Raw genomic sequence first — 24,934 nt, 5'->3', positions numbered from 1 at the left:
AGCTTCAGAAAAAATGTTAGTGTAATACCTCTACTCAATAGCTAGAAAGTTGGGAACTGTAGCTAATTTAGCCTAACATGCATCATTGGAAACATTTTAGAATCTATTATTAAGGTACTTTGGGCATGACAAGCTGAAAATCATATTACAGTCAGTTTTGTGCAAGGGAAATTGTGTTAAATGTTTATCCGTTCTTTGAAAAGGTAACAAGCAGGGTGAATTAAGAAGAGCCTGTAGATTTAATACATTTGGATTTTCAAACGTTATGTGGTAAGGTGCCACATAAAGTATATTGCACAATACTAATGCGCATTTATGGTATGGGATGAAATATAAATACGAATCGATGATTGGATATCGAAGATGGAACACAGGGTCAGATAAAAATGAATGATATTCAGGTGGGCAATCTGTAACCAGTGGAGAGTCAAAGGATCAGCACTGGACCTTTAAGTATTTACAGTCTATATCAGTCACTTGTATGACAGTGCTAACTGTATTGTCACCAAACTTGAAGATAATACAAAGATAGGAAAGCGAGTTGTGAGGATGTCCACAATTAGATATAGTTTAAGTGTATCAACAAAACTTTGGCAAATGGAAAATAATACTGGAAAATATGGTGATCTCCACTTTGATAGGAAGAGTAGAAAAGCAGAATATCAATCAAATGAGGACATATTGCAAAATGTTGTAGCACAGAGAGATCTATATACTTGTATCTGAATCAACACTAGCAAGTAGGTACATTACGTAATTAGGAAGGCAAATGGAATGATGGCCTTTATTGTAAAGAGGATGGAGTATAAAATTATTAAAGTTTTGTTCCAACTGTACAGAGTAGTGGTGAGACTGCATTCACAGTAGTGTAGAGTTTTATGAACATGTCAACATACAAACAAGGAACAACAATAAGCCACTCAGCCCTTCAAGCCCTCCCCACTGTTTGATAACGTCATAGCTGATCTGATTTTCACCTCAACTGTAGATTCCTGCATATCCATGATAATCTTTTATCCCACTAATATTCAAGAACCTATCTCTTTCTGCTTCAAAAATATTTAAAGAGTGTGCATTCATGGCTATTGTGAGAGTGATATGACACAGACACTTTCTCAATGGACATTGAAGACCCCATGCAGAGGACATTCAAAAGAAATGTTCAGTGAATTTTTGCATAACACCCCAAAATATAATCACAATAATCACACTCTCATCATCCAAAGTATGCATGTACAGGTACTTCTGCTACAATGCACATTTCGTCAATGTGAATTCGCTATAATGCCATTGATGAATCGAGGCACAGTTTCTAAAGCACGCACTTTTAAAATGTGTGTTGACTTTAATGCAATCACAGTGCCAACACTTTAAGCACTGATTCTAAAGTGTGATTTTCTATAACGCAAGGTTGCACAAGAACACAACCATAGCTTTATAGAAGAACAGACTGTCTTCAAGAAAAGAATGTTTCGTAGAGATGTAACACACAGGTCATTTAAACTGGTGGAAGTCAGGAATACATTGTTTCTCCAAAATGGTGGTCTGCATATCCAAACCTGAAAATTCTCTTTTCAGTTCTCTGAAGGTACAATGGAAGTTGTTGGCCTCAAGTAGAATTCACAAAGATATTCCAATAATGGCAGGATTCTGGTAGAAATCTTTTCAGTCAAAACTGATGAAACTTCAGCAGGGATAAATATCAAATTGTAGGAAGTCAGAAAAGGCTTTGCTGAGCATGGTGTCGCACCTTTGAGGTACTTGTCACAGATTGACTGGTTTTAGCCCCTTTGTGGATAAATTGCTATTTTGCATCACTGTCCCAATTTTGTCATGTGACAACATTACACACCATTTAATGGTGGAGGTAAATGTCACACAATATGGCAGGTATTTACACATTCTTGTTATCAAAATAATTCATTCATGTTCTTCTTTATTAGATTGTAAATTTACAGCTGCCAGGTCTGGGATGACCATAGTATTTGACTTCCAATGAATAAGCAGAAAATAGTAACTGCTAATTCCATTAACGATCCGTTGCATCCTGCTGTCTTTTCAAGAGAAGGTCCAAAAAGGCACTTTCATCTTAATAACTTTTCAGAGGCATATTTAGACATGACTGACTCCCTGTAAAAACAGGAACCATTAAAAAATCAGCTGACCTTCTGCAGTCAATTTTGTCAAGATAAATTATCCATATTCCATCCATAGAAAGAGGGCCTTTGGCCCAGCCCCATGTCTATGCTGACCAACAAACACCAAACTACATTAATCCTTCTTAGTTTCATAGAATTATAGAGCCCTATAGTGTGGAAGCAGGTCATTAGGCCCATTGAGTCTGCACTGACCCTCTGAAGACCATCCAACCTCCGCTTGGTCTATACCTACAATGCTTTGGCATTTTAAGTGCTCATCAGATGTTGTGAGAGTATCTGGCTCCATCACCCCCTCAGGCCCTCTGGGTGAGAAAGATTTTCCTCAGATCTCCTTTAAACCACTTCTTTTTCACTTTAAACTTATGCCCTCTGGTCTTAAGCACATCTGCCATGGGAACAGATACTCACAATCCACCCTATCTTTGCTTCTCACAATTTTGTGTTCCTCAGTCAGATACCTCACCCCCCAGCCTCCTCTGCTCCAGCGAAAACAAACCCAGCCAATCCAATTTCTCCTCTTAACCATATTTTTCATCTCAGACACGATCCTGGTGAATTTCCTCTGCACCCTGTCCAGTGCAATCACATCCTTCAGATTGTGTGGTAACCAGAACTGCCCACAGTTTTCCATCTGTGGCCTAATCAATGCTGTATAAAGTTGTAACAAGACTTCCTTGCTCCTATATTCTACAAGGCACGCATCCTGTATGACCTTCTCCAGCACCCTGTCTGCCTGTGCTGACATCTTCAGTGATCTATGGATTTGTACACCAAGGTCCCCTTTGAAATGAAGAAATTTGTGAGAACAGGCATACATAAAACATTGTCATTAATAGAAAGTTTTACAATTTTATGCATTTTTAAATTAAAAATTGAATATCCTGTCAATGAAAGCAGATGTTAAATTGCCAACGATTTTATTGAATATGCAGTGATGTATCGAAAAATAAAAACAAGGGAAAACTAGATTAAAACCAAAATATGTGAACATATATGCACACACATGTACAAACAAAATAGGAGCAGGAGTAGAACATTTAGCATTTCAAGTGGGCTCCACCATTTTTACAAAGATTATGGCTAATCTGTTTGTTGCCTCAACTCCATATTCTTATCAATCTCTAATAACCATTGATCAATTCCTTTGTTATTCAAGAGTCTGTGCATCTCTGCTTTAAAAATACTGCATGACTCTATCTACACTATTTTACAGGAAAAGAGTTCCAAGGAATCTTAATATCTGCATGAAACTATTGTTCCTCAACTCCATCTAAAATGGAATAGCTTTTTTTAAAACTATGTCCCCAGTTCTGATCTCTCCCTCAAAATGCAAACCTTTTCAGCATCACCCCTGTTACCTCCTCACAGGATGTTAGATATCTCAATAAGATCACCATCATGAATACGGGTCCAACTAGTCCAACCGTTCCCTCATAAGCTGATACTCCCACCCCTGTTATTAGTTGAGTTTACCTTCTTTGAGCAGTTTCTAATATATTTAGACAAATGCTTAAATAAGTAGACCAAAAATTCATGGTACTCTCGACATGATCTTATTGACATCCTGTGCAACTACAGCAAAATATCTTTACTTTCAAATTGTGACTTCCCCCCCCATTAATGAACAATAACATTCTGTTTGTGTTCCTAATCATTTGTTATATTTGTATACCAACATTATATGAAATGTGTGCCAGGACACCAGATCCCTCCGCACACAAAGTTCAAAAATCTCTCTCCACGTTTATATAAATTGCTGCTTTTCAGTTCTCCTTTCAAAGTGGTCAAATTCATACTTACCCACATTATATACTTATTGCCTAACATTTGCCCACTGCGTAACCTAACAAAATCCTTTGGTAGACTCCAACCTATTTTTGTGTCATCAGCAAACTTAACTACACCTTTAGATCCCCATATCCAAACAATTCCATAAGTTATGAATGATTGAGGTCCCAGCATTGATCCCTATGGGCCTCTATTCATTGCACCTGGCCACACTGAAATTACTAATTTATGACTAAGCCTGTTAACTAATCAATCCTTTTTCCAATCTAATATGTTACCCCCATACCACAAGCTCTTAAATTCTAGAGTAACCCTTGATATATAACTCACAAAATGCCTTATGAAAATCTAAATATGCTGTTTATCCACATTGTTACTTTTAAAAACTTAATAAATTGGTCAAATATGATTTGTCTTTCACAACATTGTGTTGACTACATTTAGAAATTTTCAAAGGTGGAATCTTAAAAGGGTCTCAGCGATGTGCGCCAATGCTGAAATGTGTTAGTGAGTTTTGAGAAGATTTGTAGCTCAGGTTCAGGTTCTGGATGTAAAGTTTGCTCACTGGGTTAGAAGGTTCATTTTCAGATGTTTCATCACCATACTAGGTAACATCTTCAGTGAGCCTCTGGATGAAGCACTGGTGGTATAGCCCACTTTCTCTTTATGTGTTTAGGTTTCCTTGCGTTAGTGATGTTATTTCGCATAGTGATGTCATTTCCTGTTCTTTTTCTCGGGGGGGGGTAAATGGAATCCAAGTCATTGTGTTCATTGATAGAGTTCTGGTTGGAATGACATGTTTCGAGGAATTCTTGTGCATGTATCTGTTGGGCTTGTCCTAGGATAAATGTCTTGTCCCAGTCTAAGTGGTATCCTTCCTCATCATTATGGAAGGATGCTAGTGAGATGGGTCATGTCGTTTTGCGGCTAGTTGATGTTCATGTATCCTGGTGGCTAGTTTTATGCCTGTTTGTGCAATGTAGTCTTTGTTACAATTCTTGCAAGGTATTTGTCGATGACATTAGTTTTGCTTGTTGTCTGTATAGGATCTTTCAAGTTCATCAACTGCTGTTTTAGTGTGTTGGTGGGTTTGTGACTTACCATGATGCCAAAGGGTCAGAGTAGTCTGGCAGTCATTTCCAAGATGTCTTTGATGTATGGGAGAGTAGCTCGGGTTTCTGGACATGTTTTGTCTGCTTGTTAAGGTTTGTTGCTGAGAATCGGCGGACTGTGTTCATTGGGTACCCATTCTTTTTGAGTACAACTTGCAAGAACTATAACAAACACTACAATACACAAACAGGCAGAAAACTAGCCACCACGATACATGAACAACAACTAGTCACAAAAAGACATGACCCACTCGAACTAGTATCCTTACATACGGATGAGGAAGGAAACCACTTCGACTGGGACAATGCATCCATCCTAGGACAAGCCAAACAGAGACATGCACGAGAATTCCAGAGGCATAGCATTTCAACCGGAACTCTGTCAACAAACACATTGACTTGGATCCCACTTAGCACCCACTGAGAAAAGGACCAGGAAGTAAAATCATTATAGGGAATGATGTCACCACAGGAAATGACATCACCAACCCAAGTAAACCCAAACACATAAATAGAAACAGGCTACAGCACCAGTGCTTCACCCAGAGGCTCACTGAAGATGTTACCTAGTATGGTGATGCAACATCTGGAGACGAACTTTCAGCTCAGTAAGCAAACTGAAATCCAACTGAAATGTGTGGCAGAATTGAATCTCTAATGCAACAGAGTCCATCTCAATATTGGGAACAACCCATGACACCGTTTATGCTCTTCGTGAATCGTGTGGTGAAAATCTGACTTGGTAACAATGGCTTATCAATTGCCAATGATCGTTTATTGTCAAATACTTTGGCAACAAATGTGAAGTGAAGCATTTTTGGAGGTCAAATGCATGAGGACAGTATCAAGGCTCCTTAGGAGCATTAATATACAGAGAATCTTGGGATGCAAGCCCATAATTCCTTGAAAATGACAAGGTGGTAAGGAAATTGTTCAGCATGCTTGCCATCATTGGTTGGGGCATCAAGTATAAAAGTTGGCAACTCATTTTGCATTTGTCTAAGTGTCTAGTTAGGCACATTTGGAGTATTATGTGCAGCTCTGGTCACCATACTACAGGAAGAATGCAGAGGCTTTGATAAGGGTGCAAAAAGTTTGCCAGGATGTTGTCTGGATTAGAGTGTATTAGCTGGACAAACTTGGATTGTTTTCACCCTGGAGCTTCAGAGGCTGGGGGGTTATCTGATGGAAATATGTCAAATCATGAGAGTTGTGGATGAAAATGTCAAATGCTGGGGGGCATAGGTTTAAAGTGAGAAGGGAAATGTTTAAAGGAGATATGTGAAGCAAGGCTTTTACACAGAGGGTGGTGGGTCCTGGAAAACTCTGCTAGAGGTGTGGTAGAAGATGTACAATAGCAATATTAATGAGGCGTTTAAATAGACACAAAAACAGGCAGGGAATAGAGGGATGTGAACCAGATGCAGGAAGATGGGATTAGTTTAGAATGGCATCATGGTCAGTGCAGACATGGTGGGCTGAAGAGCATTTTCCAGTGCTGGACCATTTTGTGTTCTGCACTTCAGTACTGCACTTCATGATGTGCCAGCAACTATCATTGTAACGCAGCAGCAAGGATACTGTGCACTTAAGAAGGCACATCCTGCTCATTGACCAGCCCAGGCTGCACCTCTGGGGAGCCCTTCCTGATTAAGGGCTCCTGCCTGAACCGTCAATTTTCCTCCTCTTCTGATGCTGCCCAACCTGCTGTGCTTTTTCAGCACCACTGTAATCTCGACTGCACCTTTAGGGTGTTCACTTGGTCACTCTATATCCACTCAGATGCTCACCTTTCATTGCTTTGTCTTGCCGTTTTCTGCTTTGATTCCTCAGCCAGAGATACCAGGCTCACAGTACTATAGTCTTGACCATGCCACTTAGCACAGACACAAAGCCAGGAAGCTTCCATTGTTGTCAGTAGGCCTCAGGTAAACCAAGGAAACAGCTTTTGCTTTCAGGTTTCTAGCAAAGTAAGTCAACAGCACCCTCCAATGGTAGGCCAGGGCATACACAGGGCCGTCAGAATCAGCATCTTCTCGTCACACTGCCTGTCTTAAGTCTTTCTGCCCTGTCGTGGACTATTTTCCTCATAGAATGAGAGTCAGATATTAAGGGAAATGAAAGCTAGTGGCATAGACATTACTGTTGGCATAGGTGAGGAGATGTCCCAGATGAATGGTTGGGCAGTGTGGAGGGCATGCTGGATTAATGTTGTCAGTGACTGGGGTGTGTGAGCGCGAATGGGGAAGATGTAGTTTGCAGTGGTGAGAGTGATAGACCATGAGTCTCTTTTGGAGCTGGGTACAGTAACAAAGTTAAAATGAGTATGAGGCATCACAGAGAGAGAAGATAGTGAAACCTACCCCGCTGGAGTGGAAAAGGAAATTGAACTTCTTCCTACATTGTGAGTGATTCCTTCAGATAGCTGAGTCTACTTTAATCCTGGTTACAACCTTGAACAGGACTAACATGGTCTGGTGTTATGGTCACACTCTGGTCCTGGGGGAGGAGGAAGTCCTGCTTTGTCACCTCTCCATCCAGCTGGGCCTCAAAGACTCTCCCTGTCTCCCATGGCTGTGCAAACATCAGGAACTGCACAGGACAGTTTTGGACTGACGATGCTTGTCCAGGTCTACAATGAGCTTTGAAAGTTGAAGTTGGTGCAAAGGATACTGGTCTTTAGATGGATATCCACTGAGTGTCAAGATATTCTTGGAATGGTGTATGGCAAGATAGGGTGGAAATCAGTTGCGAGAGGATGTTTGTGAAACAAGTATTTTTTAAATATATATGACAATAGTTTTGGAGGCAATGGTTATGTAGTCACCATTAGTCTAGCTTTTCATTCTATTATTTTCTACTATATTTAAAATGTCAACATTTGCCATGATGGGTTTGAACCCATGTTCACAGAACATAGCCTGAGGCCTATGGATTATTAGTCCAGTGATGTTTCCACTACAATAGGAAAGTGGAATTTGTGGCAAGTTCGGTATGATACTTCCAGAGAACATGGTAGGTTTCATGAGTGAATCCCTCGAACAAGCTCTCGCAACTCACTCTTAATCAAAACAAAATCCTTACTTGTCTCATTATAACCCCATAATAATTGCTAAAATAGGGTCACTGATTGCAATCTGAAATTATTAAAGTGTCTTTTGAATCTAGAATGCAATTGGGTAACTAATTAAAAGATGAAATTTTGTCTCAACTATCCTTGATTCCGCCATTCACACAATTTCTAGACCTATCTTTTGTTCTTTCATTTGTCCTATTAACATTCCCTTTAGCTCTGGACCATCAGTTCTTTTATAATGGTAACATCACTAGATTACTAGTGGCTAACTTGGCTAACGTTCTGAGAATTTGAGTTCAAATTTTGCCATGGCAGATGCTGAAATTTGATTTTAAAAATTGGAATTAAAAGCTAGTCTAATTGTGATCAACGTATTGGTACAATAAATCATTGACTTATTTGTAAAACCATAGAAACATACAGTATGGACAGAGTAATTTAGCTGATCAGACCAGTGCTGGCGTTCTGAAAGAGCAATCATTTTTTATCCTACATCCCACTGTTTGGCCATTTTGTAGCTTCCTCTCCTCAAGTATCTTTTGAACTTCCTTTTAAAATAATTATGGAATCAATCTCCACCACCTTTTCATCTAGTACAAATTCCACCAACTCTCAGTGAAAACATTCTGTGCTTTTCTGCTGTATTTCTTTTACCAATGATTTTGAGTCAGAGACCTTTGGTTATTGATCTATTTGCCAAAGGGAATATTCTTTCCCTATCCACTCCATGAATTTTTCTCACCACCTTGATAAAAAGTTATTCAATCACCTCATAGCCATCGTGCTCTCTTTATAACCAGAGTACATCAGATAAATAAAACAAAGAATTGCAGCTGTTGGAAATCTGAATCACAAACAGAGAGTTCTTGAGGAACACTGTAGAACTGGCAGCTTTTGTAGAGAAACAAAACTAACATTTTGAGTCCAGTGTCCAGGGTCAAAATGTTATCCGACTGATCTCTCTCTGGTAAACCTCCCTTGTGTTCTTTCAAAGGCCTGTACATCTTTCCTGAGGAGTCTTATCCAAAATTGTCCATGAAATCAGAAAAACTGCACAGAGGCTGGTATCCCATCACCAAGTCACACTTTATTTACTTGCTAACAGTACACTGGCTGTGGCCATCCATCTTGGAATCAATCCTCTGAACTGAGGGGATTCTGAAGTCCAGTTTATATAAATATTTTTTTCTCGACACATGGGGAAGTGATCTGAGTGTTTCCTTTCTCTGTGGCTGTTTCTTTTATTTCTGCTTCTGTTTTTAATCCCATTTAAGGTGGCAAATAGTGACTTTGTACACTTTTCACTGTACCCCTGTGTTCCTGTACTCGAGTACACATGACAATAAAAAAATCTAAAAAGAAATCTAAAGAAGGGTCAATATTGCTTTGGTCAGTCACAACCACTCCTGAACAATGTGAATTAATTTTTTGAAGGCATGACCACGTGTGTAGGTGAGGGCCGAAATAACTGCACAGAGGCCAGTATCTCATCACCAAGTCACCCTTTATACTTGTGCACAGTACACTGGCTGTGGCCCAGCCAGCTCGGAGTCAGTCCTCTGAACTGAGGAGATTCTAAATCCCTGTTTACATCTTTTTTATTTTATTAAACAGTAAAAAAAAAATGCAGTTAATAAACAGAAAGCAGCAGTTCACAAAAAGACACTATGTACAGGGGAAAGAGCAGCAAAGCCAAACTCCAAACCCCACACCCCACTGTTCAACCAGTTTTCAGGGAGATGAGGATAAACCTCAAATCCCACTTTGTCATCACAAAAGGAACAGTAACAGATACATACAAGACAGTCCAATTAGACAAGAAACTGTCCATAGAATACAGACCTCCCACACCCCACATTGCCCACGCCTCACCCACCCCCTACACACACATACCCAGCAACCCACTCATCCCTCCTACCCTCCGGCCACTCTAAGGCAGACATTTCTGTTCTTAATTTTATTAAATAGTATAAAATACAGTTAACAATAAACAGAAAGCAGCAGTTTACAAAAAAAATCACTATGTACAGGGGAAAGGACTTTGAGGTCAAATCCCAAACCCCACCATTCAACCAGTTTTCATGGAGATGAGGACAAACCTCAAATCCTACTTCCATTCATCACAAAGATAACAGTAACAAACACAGGCAAGACAATGCAATCAAATGAGAAACAGTGCATAGAACACAGACACAATACAGCTATAAAAAGACACCAGACACCAGTGCACAACACATACTGATCAGACCGTCCTTGGCTAGCCTTCCTGCAGGACAGCCTCAGCCTTCTAGTCTCTGGCCACCCTGCATACTGACTGACCCTCCTCAGGCCCACTTTCCACCAGGCTGGTCGTCGACTACCCAGTTCCCAGTCGCCCTGCAAATGCCTGTTAACATTGGTCAGCCAGGATCTCATAGTCAATGTGGTCCACCTAGTTCCAATCACTGCAATGTCACAGCCAATGACTATCAAATAATTGTGTTCTGATGTGATCTGCTTGCCTTAATCTTCAAAACCTCAAAGTTTAAACAAAGACAATTTTTCTAAGATTAACTTAAAAATGTGTCTGTCTACACTTTTCATAATTTTGTCATATATGATATAAATATTATTTTACTGTACCCTCTTTCCATTCTAATCCTCTCCCTTCACATATTAACTGGAGAGTTTTCATTTTCCTTACTGTGAGTCTTGACAGGAGATTTTGTTCTATTTAGACTTACAATCAGATGTTAATATGTGTTTTTTTAATAATACATGAGGGAATTGTAAAGGATCCACTTTAAGAAAATGTCATAATACATATGCCTGTCGTATCACTAAAAGGAGGCAATAGCCTAGTAGCATTACTGCTAGACTATTAATCTAGAAACCCATTTAACATTCTGGGGTCTCAGATTCAAATCCTGCCGTGGCAAATGGTGGAATTTGAATTTGATAAAGAATCTGGAATTAAGAGTGTAATGATGACCACAAATCCATCGCCAATTATTGGAAAAACCTATCTGGTTCACTAATGTCCTTTAGGGAAAGAAATCTGTCATCCTTATCTGGTCTGGCCTATATGTAACTCCAGACCCATAGCAATGGTGGTTGACTCTCAAATGTCCTCTGGACAATTAGTGATGGGCAATAAATGTTAGCCTAGCCAGTGACACCCACATCCCATGAAATGAATAAAAAAGTTACTGGACTGGTGGTCCATGATAAGAAGTTCTCTCTCTATGGAGTGCTAATTTAGAAAGAAAGATGATTTCAAAAACAAGGTCTTCAAAATCTACCAAAATTGTGCTAGCTTTGTATCAAAAAAACCTGCAGGAACTTATGTTTAGAAGTAACAATTTTATTTCATCCCCTTCCTTTAGATATCCAAAGTCATGTTACATAGTAAGGTAATTGAATTTTTGTCAGGCTTCTAGCTGTTTTGTAACCATGACACAGAAAGTGTGTCAAAATGATTTGGAGTGACCCATAATACCATTTTCCAGGAATTACTTACCGAACTCAAACTTCTGGTGACAAATGCAGGTAGCTACTATAAATTTAGATTTTGTCATGCTTCCAAAGCATGTTAGAGTCCAAGCACAGTTTCATTTTCAAGGAAATCAGGTACTTTTTTTTTCTAGCCTGAAGTCTCCATCACTGTTGACTGCAAGAGTTTACACAAGCAAAATACTGTCAGTTTCTGGGATATCTAAAATAAAAGCAAAACGTACTGGAAGTATTCATTAGGTGAGGCAGCATCTATGGAGAGAAACAGCTAAGGAACTAAATGTGTCCATTTACGATTAAAGGGTGGTGCCGAGGGAGTTTCATAGTGTCCAGTCCACCATAGCTCTGGATGAATTTTCTCATGCAGTTTTTCTTTTTCCACCTCACTAATTATTCAACTGAGCTATTGGGAGTGTTTTACGGGGAGATCCACCAAATAGGTAGAAGTGAACTACGGTGTATGTGTCCTGGTGCCAAATTTAATACCACCTCAGATGCTGCCAACCAGGTACTTTCTTTCAAACTGCACAGTTCAATCCAAAAAATGCCACAGAGGAAAGGAAGCTCCTCCAGGACGGTGGTTTGCAGGTATGGATGAATGAGATAGTAGAGCAAAGTGCAGTCCATTTTCCTGTTGACCACAAGGGAGGTGATACCAATACATCCAACCAACTGGACAAAAGTTCAACACAGCTCAAAGCTGTGTTCCACATCAAAGGGAATGACCACCAAAGCCACAAGAAGGTCTCTGACTATCTGCAGTCCACCAGGGTAACTACTACCTCATAGTAAACTCAGCCACAGCACACATATCTCACCAATGCTCATGGATTACAGCTGTCACTATTGCATGTATCATGTCCATTCAAGCACTCACACCACTTTCATTCTCATAAGCGACTAATCCTTCATTCGCTTTGTGCTTCCTAGGCACTAAGTGAGGACATTTACACCATCTCTGCTGTTCATTCATGACCACAAACTCTTCCTGCATCCACTTCCAACATTACTTAGTCTGTGTCTCAGTCTCATTTCAGGATGAACTGACCCATCCCTAGAACTGATGTCTCTGCAGCACCCCAACCAAGCTGCCAGTAATTACTGAACTGCTTACATTCGATCTGCAAGACTGAACATGTTCAACCCGCTGTAGTGTCATCTGATGAGCCCCTTGACTAACTGTCCATTAATTGATGGACTCTAACTTCCTTTCACCTCACTAAGGACTGTTTCCCTTTCATAGACTCATAGAATCCCTACAGTGTGGAAACAGGCGATTTGGCCCAACAAGTCCACATCGACCCTCCAAAGAGTAACCTACTCAGACCCATTTCCCTACCTGCTTACCCTACATTTACCCCTGACTTATGCGCCTAACCTACACATCCCTGAACACTATGGGCAATTTAGCATGGCCAATTCACCTAACCTGCACATATTTTAACTGTGGGAGGAAACCGGAGCACCCAGAGAAAACCAATGCAGATACAGGGAGATTGTGCAAACTCCACAAAGACAGTCACCTGAGGCTGGAATCAAACTCAGGTCCCCGGTGCTGTGAGGCAGCAGTGCTAACCACTGAGTTGCTGTGCTGGCCTACATATTTACTTCTACATACTGCCATATTGCTGAAGAACATGCACTGTGTTTGCCACATAAACTGCTGTCATATGTTGCAACTCTGTTTTTAGTGTGTCATAAAATAACACGTCTGCAGACTGACAGACTGACTGTTCAGTGCCCCTATAACATCACAAACTGCCAATCTGTTCCACAGTGCTATAAAGCAAATTATACTCAGACTCTGGCAGGCTGTTAACTCAGTGCTAAAATCAGTATGCACTGAGAAAGGAATGTGAAACAGGCAGGACTGGTAGTAACCAAGCAAGTCCTAAAGTGACTCAGTGCCAAGCAAGCTAAGAGCGTTAAAGATGCATATTGGCATGATGGTGCAAAAGCATAGTGAGCATATCATGAGATGTGTGGTGGTTCCTGCTTACAGAGTGACCTGGTAGAAGCATACAAGTGTTAAAACACTGATCTGATGTCTGAATTGGTTCAAGAGCAGGCAAGATAATGTGGTGAAGCCTGTGGCATGTCAATGTGAAGTTATGATGAGGAGATGGCAGTGTTGGACTGGGGTGGACTAAGTTAAAAATCATGCAACGCCAGGTTATAGTCCAACAGGTTTATTTGGAAGTACAAACTATCAAAGCGCTGCTCAATTGGTCAGGTAGCTATAAAGTTATGTGGACAAACACTTGAGGAGGATGGCAGCCATTGCGCATCCAGGAACATTGGGAGTTAGAAGCAATGATATGATGGCCAGGATAGGCATTCAATGAGCGTCAGCTACCAGATATCCACTCTGTTTTACCTTAAATGAATTTGCACGTTCATGACGTGCAGAGGAGAGGAAAATTGGAAATAGGATGTAAATAGAATGAGTTACTCTTTAACTTAATGCAAATGCATGGTAATAATATTGTTGCCACAAGGGCAATATTCTGAATTTGACATTTAGGGCTTGAAAAATTTGGGAAAATTTTCACAATACTTTGCCATTCTTGCCCCTCGTAATCACCATGTTTGGCATGATTCTTGCCACACCAAGTGGAGGAGAATTCTACTCAATATTTTAGGCCTTTCAGAAGAAAGAAAGAAATGTAACAGGTTTGAAATCTGCAGAAACAGGTACGGGGCAGGAAGACCAAAAAGGTCAATGACAAATTGGAGGAGAGGGGTGATAAATAATGAAACATTCCATGATGCAAAAGGCAAAAGCGAATGGGAATGGGAGAAACAAAAAAAAAGAGAAATAAAGGTGAGATGTGGATGGACGTAGAGCAGCTACCTGAATGCTACATGGAGAGATACAGGCAAGTCAGCAAAAATAAAATCCAGAATAAGATGGAGACAGAGGTTACAGTTGAAAGTTGTCGAACTCGGTGTTGATTTCAGAAGGATGTAGAGTACCAAGCTGAAAGTTGAGGTGCTTTTCCTTGCGCTTGCATTGATCCCCATTCGAACACTACAGCAGGAAATGGGCCCAAATGTTACAGAGGAAGCATGGCAAAAAAATCAAAATGGCAGGTGACTGGACCCTCATGCTTCCAGCTGAACCAAGGTGCTCCACAAAACAGGTGTCCGGATTCTGTTTGGTCTGCCAAAGGTAGAAGAAATTACTTTGTGAACAGCAGCGAAAGTATTCCAAAACTGAGAGAAGTAGAGATACATAGCAGTCGCCATGACGATCTTGGACATTGAGAAAGGAGACGGTGAAAGGACTGGGATGGCATCTCCTGTGCTTGAATGGAAGGGGTTGCTTGGGATGAAAGAGAAATGAATCAAGGTGTCCCAGATGGAATGATACCTCTGGGATAATTCATAAGAACTTTCATGCCATGGAGTACTTTGTGAAGATATCATGAAGCTACACCTTACTGATCATTAATAACACATGGAATGAGGAGTGAAGAAAGAAAAGCATGTGGAGTGCGAGGCAGGAACCTGAAGACTAATCATGTAGAAAATGCGAACAATCATTGTGTCATACACACAAACACAGACCCTTTGGTCCAACTATTCTATGCCAAACATGAGCCCAAACAAAACGACATCTACCTGCTTGGTCCTGGCCCATATCCCTCCAAACCTTTCCTCTTCATGTACTTATCCAAATGTCTTTTAAACATTGCAATTATACCCACATCAACCACTTCCTTTATTTATACTCCTCATTATTTTAAAACTTCTACAAGGCTGCCTCAACCTCCAGTGAAAAAACGTCCCAGCCTAACCAGCCTTTCTTTATAACTCAAACCTTCCACAACCCACAAATCCTGGTAAATCTCTTTTGAACCCTTTCCAGCTTAATAATATCCTTCCAAAACTGGGCAACCAGACATGGACACAATATTCCAGAATGTAGAGAAGTATATGGAATATTGACTAGCAGTTGCTGGTAGAATTCATGGAAAAACTTTTAAATAATGTACTCGTAAAATTAAAGCCTGGTACATTTTTGAATACAATGTATAGAAGAATTTAATCTTACTATTGCAATAACCAGTGTTACAAAAAAGTCCAAGCCTGAAGGTAAGTCTTGATCTTGCCTCTTCTCAACCAGTCTGGTTTGAATCCAAACACTTGATGTGGCATTACAAAACACAAAAGGGTGAGGAGGAGAAAATGTAGTAGTGGCATCACAGTAGAGTAACAGAGGATGATCCATTGAATACAGAAACTGATGGGTTGAAAGTTGAAGCCAAAGGGAATGGTATCATTGTCTTGGAAGGTAGGGAAAGGAATGATGGATGAAGTATGTCAGATGTATTCTACATGGTGAAGGGCCTTGTCAGCCATACCAGGTAAGAATCCTCAGATCAGGAAAAAGAAAGAGTACATTTTAATGCACTAATGTGGAAGGTTGCTTATTTGGAACAGATGCCTCAGAGATGGAAAAAATAAACAGAGACAATAATGCTTTAGAATTCAATAATTCACAAATGGTGGAGTTATTAAACCATTGGCAATGAGACATCATGCTAAAATATAGCAAAAGGGTAAAACTGCACATTTTCAAAGTTTTAGCTTGTTTCTCCTTGTCTGCTTCAGTGCCAAAACTGATTAGATTCAGAGGAAGCAGATTGAAAATTGAATAACATGGTCACGAAACATGCTCAGGAAATGTTGATGGTTAATGTAATGGTGCCATATGGTTTCAGTTGGTTCATGAATAATGTAGAACATGAGTGTAAGAGCTCTTGTGGCATAGTGGTAATATCTTTACCTCTGGGCCAGGAGGCCTGGGTTAAAGTCCTAATTCCTCCAGAGGGATGTCATAATATGTCCGAACAGGTTGATTAAAAATACATCTGGAACATGGTGATAAATAGTATTGAAGATTTATTTAATCTTCAATGCCTGTGAAGTTTTTGCAGATCAGCAACCATAACATTTTTCATCTACAAGAATGTATTAAAGTTGTTGATATTAATTGGTTATTGCAGTCATATAAGAAAATGAATGATAAGTGCTTATTATGAAACTCATTTTTATGGCTTCACCAGCATTTTTACTCCTCTATGGTATCATTACATTCCTATTGCTAAGGAAATGCTGAATGATATTGCTTTAGTTGAGATGCAGCAAATATGTATATTACAAAAAATGTGGACTCACCTTTTTTCTTTAATGAAAAGTGATATCTCAGCCAAAGTGAGTGCCCATATAATCAATTCCCAGTGAAAAAACATTCAATTTCAATATTATTTTTTACTTTTCTCTCCAGGTACTATCACCATTAACAGCAAGCGTTCACCATATATGGCACATGGGGAGAGTGAAATTCTGGACCTGGATGATGACTTATATTTGGGTGGACTACCTGAGAACAAAGCAGCTCTTATTTTCCCAACAGAAGTGTGGACAGCTCTTCTTAACTACGGATATGTAGGATGTATCAGGGACTTGTTCATCGATGGTCAAAGCAAAGATATACGGAGAATGGCTGAAATCCAAAATGTGGCTGGAGTTAAACCTACGTGTGCAAAGGAAGGTCCAAAGCAGTGCCTTAGTGATCCATGCCGAAACAATGGTGTTTGTAGAGAAGGCTGGAACAGGTACATTTGTGATTGCTCTGGAACTGGATTTCTTGGCAAATCTTGTGAGAGAGGTAAGCAGGATATTTGAATCCCAATGACATGGGTTTTATTTGTTTCTTCTTAAAAGGAAAATCTATTTCAGAAGCATAAAATGAATGAAATTTCCTTCTCCCTAACATATTTCAGTTTATATTCACTATGCAACAGGGTTTTTCATCATGTAAAATTTGACAACCACTCTTATCGTACGAAGCATGCAAGCACTTTTATCTGTCATTTCAGAGGGATGTTTGAGAATTGCCCTTTAATGTTATGCTAAGCTACTAATGCTACTTTTCACAGGAGGACTTGAGAAATTAGCACAACTTGTCTGAGCCAATGAAAACATGGCTCTTGTTATACAATTGCTGAGCTATATTGTGGCACTCATGATGAGAATCTCATTCATTTTACATTTTGCATGAATTATGACATCTTGAATGATCAGATGACATTGGGGAATAAACACAGGAAAAGATTTGGAAGGAGTGGAATACAATTCTTAGAACTTTGTTCTTTTCATTACATTGTTACAGTTAACTGCATTTTAGAAAAAATGTTTTATGTTGTCTGTTGGATCCTTGCCACAGCTCATCTTGGTGAAACATATTTTAGCCAAGATCCCTTTTCTTGGTGAAGTTGAGGAAAACCACCTGGTTTTCTAATGAGAAGGGATATTGTTTTAAACAAGATGGAGATTATTGTACAATAATAAATTGACAGAAGTTATGTTATCATAACAGATGTTGCTACAAGACTATCATAACAATTATTGGGTAGTACTTCTGCAATTAAACAGAACAAAGAATTATTCTCTGTCCCCAGGTCACCTCATCAAATCAGATGTACTTAATCTGCTCCTTGACATTTCTGAACCATTACACCCTTATACAAAATTCCAGATCCAGAGTTGAATTGTGTGAGGACAATGGAAGCCTTTACCCCAGTTGGAAAGTCAGTGAGAGCCGCATTACCTCTTTTTCTAGAAAATACCTTGTTATACTCAGACTTATGATAGGGCTATCCTGGAATCAAAACCACAAAATGGCTGCATCCATGAGAGCTTCTAGCCCTCAAAACGGCATTGACAAATGCCCCCCCATTAGCCCCAGGGCCCTCCATTGTGCATCTTCATTTCCCCCCATCCCACTCCCCAGGAAACTCTAAACAATCTTTCCTGTTTTTTTTTGTTTGACATTTGCTACATCTGACCCAATGGATAAGAAACAAAACGTCAATTGACATTAATTACATTAAGTGACATTTCTCAGTCATTCTCTGTTTTTGTAATGTTCTGCTATTTATCATAAAGTGAGAAATGGGTTGTTTATTCGTGATTGGTGTGGAACATTGTGCATTCTTGGCTCCTCAGATATTGAAATACTCTATGTCCAGATGCAACAAGGCCTGGACAACATCCAGGCCTGAACTGATAAGTGACACATGACATTCACACCACACAAGTGGCAGATAATTGGAATCTAGCCTTTGACATTCAATGACATTACTATTATGGATACCCAGCTATCAATATCCTGAGGTTATCATTGACCAGAAACTGAACAGAGTCAGCCATATAAATACTGTTGCTCAAGAACAGACCAGAGTCTGGGAATTCTGCAGTGATAACTCATTTCCTGAGTTTTCAAAGTATGTCTAATCCACTGGAAGTGTGATCTGAAATTCTCCTCTTGAGCGAGCTATAACAACTTAAAAGAAGCTTGATATCAGATAAGTCAAAGCAACCAACTTGATAGATATTCCATTCGCTGCCTTCAGCTTTTACTCCCTCCACCATTGATGCAAAATGGCAGCAGTGAATGCCACCTACAAGATACACTGCAGCAACTCAACCAGACTGCTTCATCGGCACCTTTCAAACTCACAACCTCTAACACCGAAAAGTGTAATTGCAGCAGATGCATGAAGACAACATTAGGGCGTATCTCTCCAAGCTTTGCACTTTACTTACTTGGAAGCAAACTGCCATTTCTTAACTACACCAGTGTCAAAATCCCGGACCTCCCTCCCTAACAATCCTAAACTCCATGGAACTACAGAGACTCACCATTACCTACTCAAGAACAATTTGGGATGGGCAGTAAATGTTAACCTAAACAGTGATGCATATGTCACATGACTGAATAAAACTTCTATAAAGATAAATGGCTGGAATCAGGGATCTCTAAAGAAGCACCCTTTTAAAAGTGAGTGAGTGGAGATACGAAAGAGTCTGGGGGTCAATTTATTCATCTGGACCCGGCTGCCTAGTGGTAGTGGTGGAGACGTGTATAATTTTGTCATTTCAGAAACACTTGGACAGGTGGATGGTATAGATATGGAGGGATATGGACCAAACACCGGCAAATGGGACTGGTTGAATTGTGAAAACTGAGCAGCATGGACAAATGGGGCCTAAGGGCCTGTTTCCCTGCTATAACCTTTATGACTCTATGATTCTATGATTCTAAGCAAGTTTATTGCAAATACAAAATAATAATTCTTACTGAGCCAACCCCTGACTAGTCTTGTTACTGCTGATGATCAGTTAATCTAGTGATCTATTCGCTGTAGCCAAATTCCTATTTCAACCAAATCCCAATATTTCCAACATTTCTTTTGATACCAGCTGATAGTTGTCACTCTGATAAAATTAGACGATCTATCTTTGTCACTGCCTGATAGAGTATATCAGTCTTTACAAGTCATGGGCAGAATCCCATGGTCTGAGTGAATTGGGCTATGGTGAGATTTGTGGTGGAATTGGACAAGAAGTCCGCCAAAGCCTATCTCAATGTTGGGAGCACTTTTAATGCTTTTATCAAGCAATGACGGGTGTTCCTCATTGGGCAGTGGCAAGTTGCCAGTTAAGGGGACCTATTACTTGTTAAATGCCTCATTAATAATCCATATCATGTCAGTGATCAGAAAGCGGGTACCTGGTGACTTCAGCTTGCCACTGCCTGTGACCAGTGTCCAGCACCAAACAGCATCTCAGCTCACGGTCACACATGCACTGGCTGCACATATCCTTCGTCCAGTCATTAGCATCCAAAACTTGCCAACCCATACAAAGTGCATGGATGCATATGTACTTAGGTGGCACTGACTTGCATTGCAGGGTGCATCAGCAGCTAACATGGCATGTAGGAACAGAACCATGCTAATGGATTGGACCAGGGTGCATCTCATCCCCTCTTATAACGCACATTCACTTAAAACCACAGTGGCTTATTGGTTAGTACTGCTGCCTCACAGCACCAGGGAAATGGGTTCGATTCCTCAGGTGACTGTGTGGAGTTTCACATTCTCCCCACGTCTGCATCGGTTTCAGCTGGGTGCTCTAGTTTTATCCCACAGCCCAAAGATGTGCAGACTCAGTGGATTAGTTGTGGGAAATGTAGGGTTACGGCGATGGGGGAGACAGGTGTGTCTGGGTGGGTGATGGTCAATGTGGACTGAATCCACACTGTAGGGATTCTATGATTCTATCTACCTGAATACTCGCAGCACCCATACCTTGGCTTGCCATGCCTGTTAGTGCATTGACACCTAAGCCAGAATCAAGGGCTATCAGGAATGTTGTATCGACATGCTCAGACACACAGCCAGGCTACTGGTCAGTAGGGACCTGTCTAACAAGGAGTGGATTTGGATGACACCCCAATATATGGCACATAAAGACTATCTACCATCTCCAGCATGTGCCAGCTGCCTGAGTAGCAAACATGCTGCATGTATATTCAACCAAATGGCTCTGTTGGAAACTTTTTGACAAAACATATCCACTCATGGGATTTAGGTGTTACTGGCTGCCCAGCATTTTCAATACCTATCCCTAGTTGCCCTTGAGGAAGTGATGGTGAGCTGTTTTCTTGAACCACTGCAGTCCATGTGCTGGAGGTAGACTCTTAGGGAGGGAATTCCAGCATTTAACTGAGTGGGGGATAGTCCTCAGTGCACTCAAGTGGAGTCCACAGTCGGTCAGGGTGTCTAAATATCATCAGTCAGTAGCACAGTCTTCATACGGCCCAGGAACATGGCCACAGTCAGTCATCAGCTTGGAACATTGCCTTGTTCTAGCCATCTGCAGTCTAAGAGTGAGCAATGACTATCCTGTGCAGCCAACACCAACACTCAGAGAAATCACTTCCTGTCAGTTATGGAGCTGCAAAAACAGTGGTCTGGTCAGTCATGTCTATGGCTGGTCATCAAAGTTAGTTAAAGATCTCAGGCAAATGCAGCCCTGAGGATCCATTCATTGATTGGTGTGTGTGTGTGGTTAGAGGGGGTTCCTGTCGGTGTATGACTGTCAAGAAAGTTCGGGAAGTCAAGGTTGGTAGCAGGCAGGGATGGGGGAGCAAAGTATGGTGAAGAGGGAACCTCAGGGTGAATGGAGGATATGCTGAAATGTACCATGGTAGGCTATGGGAATGGGGAGTTACTGTCAGTGATTATCACTGTGGTTTCCACTAGGGGAGCATATAAGAGTAGCAGTAACTTCCCATTCCCATAGCCTTCATGGTACAATTCAGCATATCCTCCATTCACTCTGAGTTTAATGTGGTGGGACTCCAAATAGGGCCACAAACAGAAATGGGACAATCAGGATAATGCAAAGGAAAAGGGTACATGGAAAGAGGGTTATGGCAGCTAGGGAGGGAGTCAGTGCTGACAGTTCCAACAATGAGCTGTATTCTCTGGCATCACTTGTCATTCCATAGATGTGAAATGTAACTGCAAAATGGCTGAGACAGTGACCAGGGTGAGTAGAGTTGGTATTGCTTTGATGAACAGATCTGTTGGGCGCTAGGACATGGAAGGGACAAATACTTGAAACAAGTGTTTGCAAATTCCAGGCATAGTTCATATGAAAGTATTTCTTTGCAGGTAGACTGTGTATATGGGGGAAGTTGCATATGCATCAAGATCATGTGCCAATATTCAGTTTGCATTGTGGGTGTGGACTAGTTTCACTTGTGTTCCCTTTCACTGACTATGAGAAAAAAACTGTTGTTTGGACTTATCTGTCTGAATGTTTCCTGAATGTGGTAATTTCCTACTGGGCAATGACAAGATACAGGTGTCCAGTGGGCATTGGGGACAGTGTAGTGATGACTTCGAGAGGGTAGACAGGATGCAGCTAGAGAGGGTGTGTAGATGGAATGTAGCTAAGGACAGGTAAACTGTATGGTCTGGTAGTGAAACAGACACGATGGTAAGAGAACAGGGTTGTATGTGTAAGGGAATGTTAGCCACACTGGCTGTGAACTGTAAGCAGTGTGGCTTTGTGGTTGCTGTGCCAATATGCTGCCAGTGAGGGCTGATGCCAGATTGCCAACACTTGTTCAGGTACATGACAGCATCTTAAAGATGGCACAGGTGCAAGGGTACTGTCTTGGATACCTGCTGAGTTGTGAGTTGTTTTGGGAGCAGTGCATGCTAAGATGGGGCTGGAATCAGACCTAAGGGACATCACAGGAGTGGAATAGGTAGTTAATGTGGTGCTATTGGTAAAATGCAGCAAGAAATCTCACTGGACCTCACAGCAAAAATCTCACCAAAAACTCTCACTTAGCTAAAAGTCTAATAGCCCCATAAGACTTCATAACAGGGACTCTGATATAACACAATCCATCACCTGATGTTTTAATATGAATTATAAAGAAGGTCAAGTATGATAAATGAATCTCTTCTAGAATAATCTATAAAATAAGTTATGAACCTTAATTATTACAGCTGCTTGTAGTTCAAAACAGTGTATGAAATGTGTTAGCACTTATGCTAATTCACTATGTTGATAATAAAACTGTCCTTTCGCAGTAAGGCATCTTGGCATATTAAGAATTTTAACATTCTGTCTGGATTTTTAAAAGTATAGAGATCAGATTACAAACAAGAATACATAAAAGGCTTAATTATATTTTTAATTATTTGAAAAAATAAGTATACAGAGAATGGTTCACACTGACAAAATGTTGTCCAGGAACAGTTAATTGGAGAGTTCTATGAGTTTGCTTTCTTCAAAGTAAATTGGAAATCAGTTCTTTAGTAGACTAAAAGTTCTAGTACAATAACAGAGAGTGCTAGAGAAACAAAGGAAGTCTGGCAGCATCTGTGAGAATTGACATCCCGATTCCAGTGACCCTTCATCAGAACCCACTGGACTTTGTCTCTGGACCTGAAATGTTAACTCTGGTTTCTCTCTATAAATGCTTCCAGAACTGTTGTGTTACCGTAGCACTCTATATTTATGTCTTAGACTTCCAGCATCTGCAGTTCTTAGTATTTATTAAAAATCTAATGGTCTACTGAATGGAACTCACCTCATCTTGCCCAGCTTTAGCCACGGAATGCCTTGGAATGTCATCGCTCACTGGCCTACACTGCTATATTTGGAGGTCTGCAAGGAACAAATCTTGGCACTGCCCTATCCTTTACTGCCATTCTCTCCCCTGACAACACTATCCAAAGACACAAAGTCAAGTTCCATTTGTACAAATGAGCTCTGTTTCACCACTGCCTTGCTCACTCCACCTCCTGCCTGCATTGTTAGCCTGTTTATACTATATCCATACATGGATGAGATTATATTTCCTCCAATTAAACATTTAAAAGACCAGAATTATTGGCATTGTTTTCACATCAGAGGTGAGGATGCCAGGCTGTCAACAGAAACAGTTCTCCTTGTAGGAAGTTCCAATTTGTGTTTGGACTGCCTTGTCATTCAACAGACCTGAGGCAAGCATCAAGTTGGAACAGTCTTTGAACAGTTCACTGAAGGGGTGGTCTTGGCTGTCATCTTATTCAAGAGTTATGATTCCTTTAACTAGCAACAATAGGCTTAAGACTCATTTCCTGAGACTTAAAAAGGCAGGGTCTCCATAACTGTCTGAGACAGACCTCCTCAAAATGGATGTCAGCTCCAAAGTTTGGTTGTTGCATGGAATTGCCCCTTCCTCTATTGTCTGATATCTGGACCTCCCTCCATGTTAACTTGTAACCAGCCTGAAGGCTTGAACGTGCTTTTGAAGAGGTGTCTAGCCTTCTGACCCATCTCTCTGGCCTTTCAAACCTTTCCCATTCCTTTCATCCCAGTAAAAAACCTGAAAAACCAGAAAGTGGGAATTTATATAGGGGTAGATGATGTCCCTGCCTCACCCTTTCCTGAATCCTGCAAAATAACTACCATAAGATATAGAGGACTACATAATAGCCATTAGTTTGGTCATCCTGCCTCTAATTTGACACAGAAGGAGGAATAAAAATCTGACCAATTGTTTTTGGACACTTGTCATAAACTCCATTCCTTAGCTTCCTAGCCATTATTGTATTTGGCGGGAACTGACAGTTTTAAACTTTGCATCCTATATAGTCATAGCGTCATACAGCATAGAAACAGACCCATTGCTCCAACCAGTCCATGCGAATATAATCCCAAACTGAACTAGTCCCACTTGCCCGCTCCTGGCCCAACACACTCCTCGAGGAAAAAAACTGGAAAACCATCTATATGACACATACAGGTCCAAATTGTATTGTATTCTTTAAAATGGAACTCCAGTACATTCAGTTGCAAGTAACAGGTTTTGCCTCCGGGGTTATGATTCCAGTGCTCTTCTTGTGAGCCTCTGATCTTTCCACCCACCATAAACCAGAGGT

The 24,934-nt window shown here is 40.5% G+C and overlaps 1 protein-coding gene across 2 annotated transcripts in view; it reads left to right on the top strand.

Moving 5' to 3' along the window:
* LOC132819764 (neurexin-1-like) overlaps nucleotides 1-24,934 on the top strand; it is a 957,576-nt gene that overhangs the window by 815,668 nt on the left and 116,974 nt on the right. For both annotated transcript variants that reach the window (XM_060831497.1, XM_060831498.1), the window contains exon 7: nucleotides 16,921-17,304. In XM_060831497.1, coding sequence (XP_060687480.1) covers nucleotides 16,921-17,304 — 384 coding nt within the window. The remainder of the gene's footprint in view (nucleotides 1-16,920; nucleotides 17,305-24,934) is intronic.

Source organism: Hemiscyllium ocellatum, chromosome 10, assembly GCF_020745735.1.
Source record: "Hemiscyllium ocellatum isolate sHemOce1 chromosome 10, sHemOce1.pat.X.cur, whole genome shotgun sequence".
Lineage (NCBI taxonomy): Eukaryota > Metazoa > Chordata > Chondrichthyes > Orectolobiformes > Hemiscylliidae > Hemiscyllium > Hemiscyllium ocellatum.
This window is presented reverse-complemented; position numbering and strand designations above follow the sequence as displayed.